At 41.5% G+C, this 7,556-nt stretch overlaps 1 protein-coding gene across 2 annotated transcripts; it reads left to right on the top strand.

The window, feature by feature from the left end:
- The first annotated feature begins 433 nt into the window (after positions 1 to 433).
- Positions 434 to 5,028, top strand: nkpd1 (NTPase, KAP family P-loop domain containing 1). Of its 2 annotated transcripts, none has more exons than XM_048235051.1 (5): positions 434 to 557; positions 1,059 to 1,197; positions 1,548 to 1,676; positions 2,317 to 4,124; positions 4,506 to 5,028. In XM_048235051.1, exons 2-5 carry the CDS (start codon positions 1,185 to 1,187, stop codon positions 4,776 to 4,778), a joined length of 2,223 nt encoding a protein of 740 aa, XP_048091008.1. In that variant the 5' UTR covers positions 434 to 557; positions 1,059 to 1,184; the 3' UTR covers positions 4,779 to 5,028. The 2 variants fall into 2 exon arrangements, with proteins under 2 accessions (XP_048091008.1, XP_048091007.1); XM_048235050.1 differs by having other exon boundaries at positions 1,022 to 1,197.
- The last annotated feature ends 2,528 nt before the right edge of the window (positions 5,029 to 7,556 follow it).

Here is a 7,556-nt window from a genome sequence, read left to right as displayed (position 1 = left end):
CTCACATGAGTATAGGGTTGATTGTTCTACTTCAGTTTGCTTCAGTAGAACTGATTGTTCTACTTCAGATGCTGAAGACGGCATTGGCCGAAACGCGTCCGTCTTGTGACATGCTTTCTTAGAATAATTAAAAGAGTTAAAGCTTGAGAGTGCGTTTACTTTTAGTTTCATTTACAGTACTTCAGTTTGTCTCTCTCTCTCTCTCTCTCTCTCTCTCTCTCTGTCTGTCTGTGTCCTACCTCCAGTTGCCTATCTATGACTGTTTATTGCATGCAATTAGTAGCAAGCGGCCAATAGTTTGTGGGGATTTGTTTGCAGTTGTCTATGCATTGACAGTTTATGGCTGCATCCCGTTTAAAGTTCATTATGCAAATTGAGTAGTTCCTCTTTCATGTTATGATCAGGTAACCTTTGCTTTTTCATCCCCCTGCTTTGCTGTATGAGACAGGTTTAATGTTTGCATGACAACAGATTTTAAGAGTTTTCTTTACGTACATGTACTATTTATTTTCTTACATGTAACATAATCAAAAAGAATGGAACAGTGAGTGCAAAAGGTGAGTCTGTCTTCATCTTTTTCATTGAAAAAAGGGCATATCTAGTATTCTACAACCCTCATGTAGCAAATAAAGTAATAAAGTAGCGATTTACTTTGACACAGTGAGATTGCCCTCAAGGTTGTGCTATATGTTATTTTGTTGTAAGTGCAAAATTATCCAAAACTGCCACAATTAAAAATGTTTTGGTCCCCAATGAAAATGTAGAGTTACCATCCAAAAATAGACCCTTGGGTTGTAGAATACCGAATTTGCCCTTAAAGGTCATCACATAAATCTTAAACGAGTCATGTCTAATAATCAGTGCCTGTCTTATTTCACTGTGGTTAACATTTTCTGGTAGTATGTCAGTACTTTTTTTTTAGAAAATATTTTCAGTTAATTGGATTAATGTCATACTGCTGTACCATACATACCTTACATACCCTTCATATGGCTAATGGCACCAGACTTTCTTTCACCAGACTTTCTTTTGTAAAATAAACACACAACTAATTACAGCAAAACAAGCCTGCTATAACAAGGACTCCGTGCAGTTGGACCACTCAGAGATTATTACATTGCCAGAAACCTATAAAAGCCTGGATATCTTTTTTTTCCTGAAGAGTGCCCACCTTCCTTTTCAACATGTCAACAAAAGGTACCAGCATCTGCATTAAAAACAGAAAAGATAGCACAGGGGAAAGCAGAAAGCAGGAGTTGGTGCGGGACACACACACACACACACACACACACACACACACACACACACACACTTCTGCATCATTGCGGCTTCTCCATCAGCTGTGAGGCACCTACCCCTTTACATTTAAATGTGCCACTGTCCAATGCAAATGCACATCAGTTAACTGATTAAGACCTCACCCTTAAGCAGAGTAGGCGGGATAAGGATTCATGCCGTTCTGACTCATTATTAATTAAATCATGTCATGTTTTTTGTTGTTTTTTTCGTGATGGTCATTGTTTGCTACATTTCTCTGCTTCAAACAGACCTGCCATCTGACAAGATTTATGCCAAAGCATTGTCCAAGACGCTCACTCATGTTGCCTCTCCCCTGACTGTGGGCCTATACTCATCGTGCAACAGTCGCATCAACATGGTTCTTAGAAACATAGAGGGTATGTATCTGGGGGCACATTCTGATTTGAATGCAGGAACTAAGAGTGTGGTTAAACCTGACAGTGCCAATACTAATAGCCTACAATATACCCAGTATATCATTAGTTTATAATTGCAAATGTTATGATCTGCAACAGTAATGCAAAATTACATGTTATGTGCACATTCATTTAATTTCTTCCATTAGCCTTCAGATAACATATGTTCTGAACATTACACTCCTATTATGAGGAAATCTTCACTGATTAGGTTACTGTATGCAGATTCATTTTTAGGTCTGAGAGATAAGCAGGAGTTTAACACAAATAAATAGGTTTTGCAGGTTTTAAGTATTTAGGTTAGTGAAAATGTTTTTGATCACGTTGTCATATAACAGACTACAAATGGTCTTTAAACCTTAATGAGTACCATCCATACTTGACCATGTAAGGTTGTTCATCAGAGCAAAATGAGTCTTTTGACATGTCACTGTAATTGATCAGAGGATCAAAGAATCCAGGACTTCATTATACATATCACAATAAAAAAGTATATATATTTTTCTCGTCTCTGTTGGGATTTTGTGTCTGTCTCCCAACACCACCCCTCACCATCCACAACTCTTTCCCTCATCCCCCCCCCACATTCTCTTACTCTCAGTTGAAATGGAGCAAGAGACCAAGAGAAGAGAGAGGAAGTCTCCTGGCAGATCAAAGCCTCGCCCTGTCCAGCCTTCTCTTTGCAGCACTCTGGCTCTCATCTCGCGGCTGCTCTTCTATCGACCTGTGTGGACGGAGGACAACCAACATCAGAAGAACGTCCGCTTTGTGTTCGTGAGGTTCAGCGCCTGGCACTTTGCTGGCAGTGACCTGCTCTGGGCGGGATTGGTGATGCGTCTGTGCGTGGTGCTGCAACAGAAGTTCGGCAAACTCCAGCTGGGCCTCTACCGCATGTGTCAGCATGACGAGGAGACAGCCGAACACAAGAAAACGATCGAGGATGGAATAGCGAACTGGAGGTCCAAGAAGATCTGCTGCTTCCCTTTGTGGCTAGTCCTTGCCCTCATTGTCACTGGAGCAGTGGTCATCTTGGCTCTGCTCATTATGTTCGGCTTCCCTAAACCAGAGGTGGAGGAAGATGGGAATCCAGAAGTTGAGGAGAACGATGGGTTTGGAGTGTTAGAAGGGTTTGCCATTGCAACTCTTGGGCTCCCAGCGGCTGGTGCGGTTCGATTCACCTTCATGTTGGGGAAAAACCTGGCGTTCAACCAAGACTTCAACATCCGAAGTAGCATGGACAACCAGAAAGTGAGTGAGAAACTGGGCTTCATGAATGAAGTGCGGAAGGAAATGAAGCTGCTGTCTCACTTCATCCATTTCATGGAGGTCTTTGAGAGGAGGAGGATTCGAGTTGTGCTGGAAATCACCAACCTTGACCGCTGCACGCCGAAGAAAATCGTGGGCGTCCTGGATGCCATCAACATCTTGCTGTCTGATGAGGAGAGCCCCTTCATCTCTCTTCTGGCAGTGGATCCTGAAGTTCTTGTCGAACAGGTGGACAACGCTGAGTGTTGTTATAACCAAAAAGAAGCTTTCGGTTTCCTGGATCGCATCATCACACTTCCATTTACAGTGCCTCCGCTCTGTGACAAATCAAAGCGCAACGTGTTCTTGAACATTGTGCGTGGACAATCAGAAATCCCAGAAGTATCTCCTCAGAAAGATGATCACATGCCTTTGGGGAGCACAAAAAGCTCTGTGTGTGTTGAGGATGAATCTTCACTGAATGGCAAAAGGCTCCTTGAGGAAACCTCTGTACCATTACTTGCTCAAACAAACAAAACTGAAGATCTGAAGGACGATGAGGTGGAGCGGATGGTTCAAGAGGCTTTCCAGACTGTTCACCAGCCCACAAGTCTCTTGCATGTGTACCTCTCTGGTAATACCATGTCCATGAGAAGGATCATCAACTCCATCCGTGTGACTGTCGTCATTATGGAGGAGCTCCCCCACTTCCAGTGTCAACCAGCCGAGAAGGTAGCAGCCTGGGTGGTCTTGGCCGACCGCTGGCCCTGTCGCCTGAGCTGGATTCTCCAGTGCATTGAGGACACTCAGCAGAGAAAAGCGATTAATCAAGAAGTGGGCATGAACAGCTCCATGGAGCTCTGGGATGTCTTCATGAAGCATCGCCTTGAGCTACATCTCATGAAAGAAGAGGTGGAGGATTTTCTAGAAAGAGATGGTGACCCAGAGCTTTTCGAGAAGTTCCTGAGATTGGATTTCCGTTTCACCGTGGGTGAGGCGGAGAGGTTTGACCAATGCACCGTCAATCTGGATCTTTCGATCAAGAGGAAACTCGCCAGGGTTAGAGGAAGCAGCAAACTGAAAGACCCCACACAGAGGAACCCTTTTGATGCTCTACCTAGACGACAGGTGATCCACATGAGTACAGACGGCATCTGCGAAGAGGTAAGAATCCATTTTAATAGTTAGAGTAACTATTCTTGTCTTACAGAAGAACCAGGGAGGTTAGACATCTTTTTTATATTGTATCACCTTTGTCATTTTGTTGTTCTTTAGTTAAGAGATATGTTCAATTTGTGCACTGTATTGAAAAGGGATTTTAATGGTGTTAATTATGTAAAATAAGCAATAAATACACACAGTTAATTTCCTCATTCAATGGATGTCATCAACTTGCATAACTTTGACAAGCTTAATTGGCCTCAGCAGTGCAAATGTGCAATGCAAATAGATAGTCGAGATATTAATATAATAAAAATAGATGTATAGTACTGACTGTCTATGTGTGAAATGAATGCAAATAAGTAGTGATATTCTTTCTCCAAGATGTCTCGGGTAGGTCTCTCTGACAAGTACGCAGAAGTGGTGAAGTCCAACCACCTGAATGGGAGGGCTCTTCTGTTTAATGACCATGCAGACCTGAAAGAGGTGCTGCAGATGACCCTGGGGGAGTGGACCACCTTCAAGATGACCTTTCTCACCGGTAACTCCGATACGGAAGGTTACGAGGAAAGCAGGCCAGCTCCAGCACAGCCTTGCAAGGCTATCTGTCCATCCAGTCCAGGCCATGCTGCTGCATGTAAAACAACCAATGTTTAACTGGGTCCTAAGTGAAGAGGGATGGAACCAAAACATAGCTAGTCATTTAACATGTTGGGCTTCAACAGATTATCTCTGATAGGGGTGGGTTTTATATAGTTATAGTGTAGTGTAATGATATACTGTATACCCTTTTGATAACCATACAGTTTCAAAAACATGCAGTCAGGAACTTTCTGACTGGAATGCTGGAATTTTCAATCATTCAGAACAATATTTCTGTCACCAATAAAAAGACCAACAAGATCAACAAAGTAGTCGCACTTCAATACACCTCTCAACCCCACATCATTACTGAACTCATATTTTCTTAAGTTCATGCTTCAATTCTCCAGCATGTTGTGAGCATTTAACTCACGTCAGTATTTAAGGCACACATGTCACTCCAGTTTAAATCCTTTCCCCAGCTTACACGCTACTCTTAGGCATTATTCACCAAGCTTCCTCCAGAATAACCATATCCCTATTAAGACATCACCTTACTGCATGTCAGAGTAACACTCATTAAAGTCCACTTACACACAAACCACTCATTCTGCAATGATCTAGGTATCCATGCTTCAGAAACAATATGTCATTTCCCCCTCCTTGCCTTAGGGTCAGTAATAAAAACAGGAATTTTTTTAAAATATGAGCAAATTGTTCTACTGGCCTTCTGGCATTGTTGTTACACAAATAAAAACAAAATGAATTATTATGGTTTTGTAATAACATTTTAGGATGCAAGATAAAATGCTGGCACTGTAAAACAACAAAAAAAGTTTTTTACAGTCATGCTTCCCAGTTTGTCTGACTTCAGATAACCTGGAGGGATTGTGCAGAAGAGTGGGCTGAAGACAAACATTTGTGAGAAGGATCATTATTTATCACAGCCCCAAAGAAAACCCCAGCTTCAGTGGGACATGCTGCTACAGAATTCTACAGTTTAACCATAAATCAACTGTGAGAACAGGACAAAACAACATTCACTACTACAACAGATGCCTTAGTCTTACACTGGCAAAATATCATGGACTTTGTGGGACATAGTGCATTCGTTCCTCAGACTTACAACTACTGTAATATATAGGCTCAATACAGAGGTTATACAGATGATGTACCATATAGACCTGTGTTTTACCAAAGATCCTTAATATATATGCTTTATCAACCATCTCTGGTTTTACATTTTACAACTGAAAGGTTTAGAATGGATTCGGTTCTAATGGAATACTGCATGCTCACTATGGCCTCACAGACGCAACAGGTTCTTATCCGGTTACATCCTGTTATCACCCGGAGAGAACTAATACACTTTACTGATTGGCTGGTGGGATGGCTATTAATTCTGAATAACAGGACACGGTTCCATATCAATGCTTATGAATGGTAACTATAACAACCATAGTAGGACGACGTTTGTAGGTTTTGCAACAATGGAATCAACTGCAAACAAGCTAACTGTCCATGCTATCGCTGTTATAGGCCAACAAAAGTTGTACAACAAGCTGATCTAGTGAGCTTCTTTTTAAACAGAACCGCGTGTTGCCTTTGCTTTACAGTGGCAACCGGGTGATAAGCGGGATAACGGCCTTCGAGGTGTGTCCAATACGGAATTAATGGACTCGGGCGGAGTTCTTTGCCCCTCGCCCTCGTCCATTAAAACCATATAACAGGACACCTCGGCGGCCGTTATCCCTTACTTATATTGTGGACTTCAGTTTTTAGTTCCTTGAGTTGATTCGGGCTGTTCAGTGAATAGTTGTGGTTGTTTCCCCTTGAGTTGCCTGCAAAAGGTCTTAAGGTCTCAGACAAGCGCCTGTGGACAACTAATCCATGAATGAGTAGTACAGGCCCTTTTACTGCATATGTTTTTTTTTATATATATATATATATACAAATTACAATCCAAATCCCTGACCCAGAAAAACTTTACACAGCCTGAGTTCAAATATTTGTTTATGTCTACTTACCAGAAGGTGAATACAGTATTTATCATTCAGCATGTAGTCATTAGCTAAGCCTTGTGTCATTATTTAGAAGTCAGCATCTTCTGTATACAGTATATCTTCTGATGATATAACTCTCTGCTGAAACATTTGACATATTTGGGTATAGTGTGTATGTTTGAAAAAAAAAATACTGCATTGAAACAAATTGAAACTAAAATTCAGCATTTTTTAAAGTATACTCTTGTAATCTTGCATGCATGACATGGTGAAATAATCTTTATAAATTGCTAGCAAGCAACTCCAAGAGAATGCAAAACCCTGAACTGACAGGGCTGACAATCCCACCACAGAGTTCTTCCCTCCCATATGGCAATATAAGTTATACTTTACAGTAGACCAGAAGTTTTCAACCGCTGCTCCACGGCAGCTTGGCAGGTGGGCCCTGACCATGCATTCAGTTATGTAGTTTCACAGTTTTCTCTTTTGTGATGTTTGTGAATCACAGTGTCCCATAGTGACAGTGAATCATAGTGGTCCCTGGGCCACAATCATTTGAAAAGCCCTGCTATAATGGTGGATTTTGTTTGAACATTCAGCAACTCTGGCCGAAGATAATATATTAAAACCTTCTTCTTGTGTCACTCTGTGTAACACCACATTTCTTTTCAACATCCACCACCATCACCCAATTCTTCTCAAAATGATGTGTCCTCAAAACAAGTGGCTGCTTCTTTTGGATGTATACACAGCCTTTCCTGTCAAGAGGAGAATCATTGTAGAAAAACTGAAGTTCCTCACCTTGATCAATGGCAAAGACCAACTTACAGCACATCTCCACACACAAAAG

This window comes from Alosa alosa, chromosome 23 (genome assembly GCF_017589495.1).
Source record: "Alosa alosa isolate M-15738 ecotype Scorff River chromosome 23, AALO_Geno_1.1, whole genome shotgun sequence".
Taxonomy (NCBI): Eukaryota; Metazoa; Chordata; class Actinopteri; order Clupeiformes; family Clupeidae; genus Alosa; species Alosa alosa.
The sequence above is the reverse complement of the archived record's forward strand: the minus strand, read 5'-3'. Positions and strand labels throughout refer to the sequence as shown.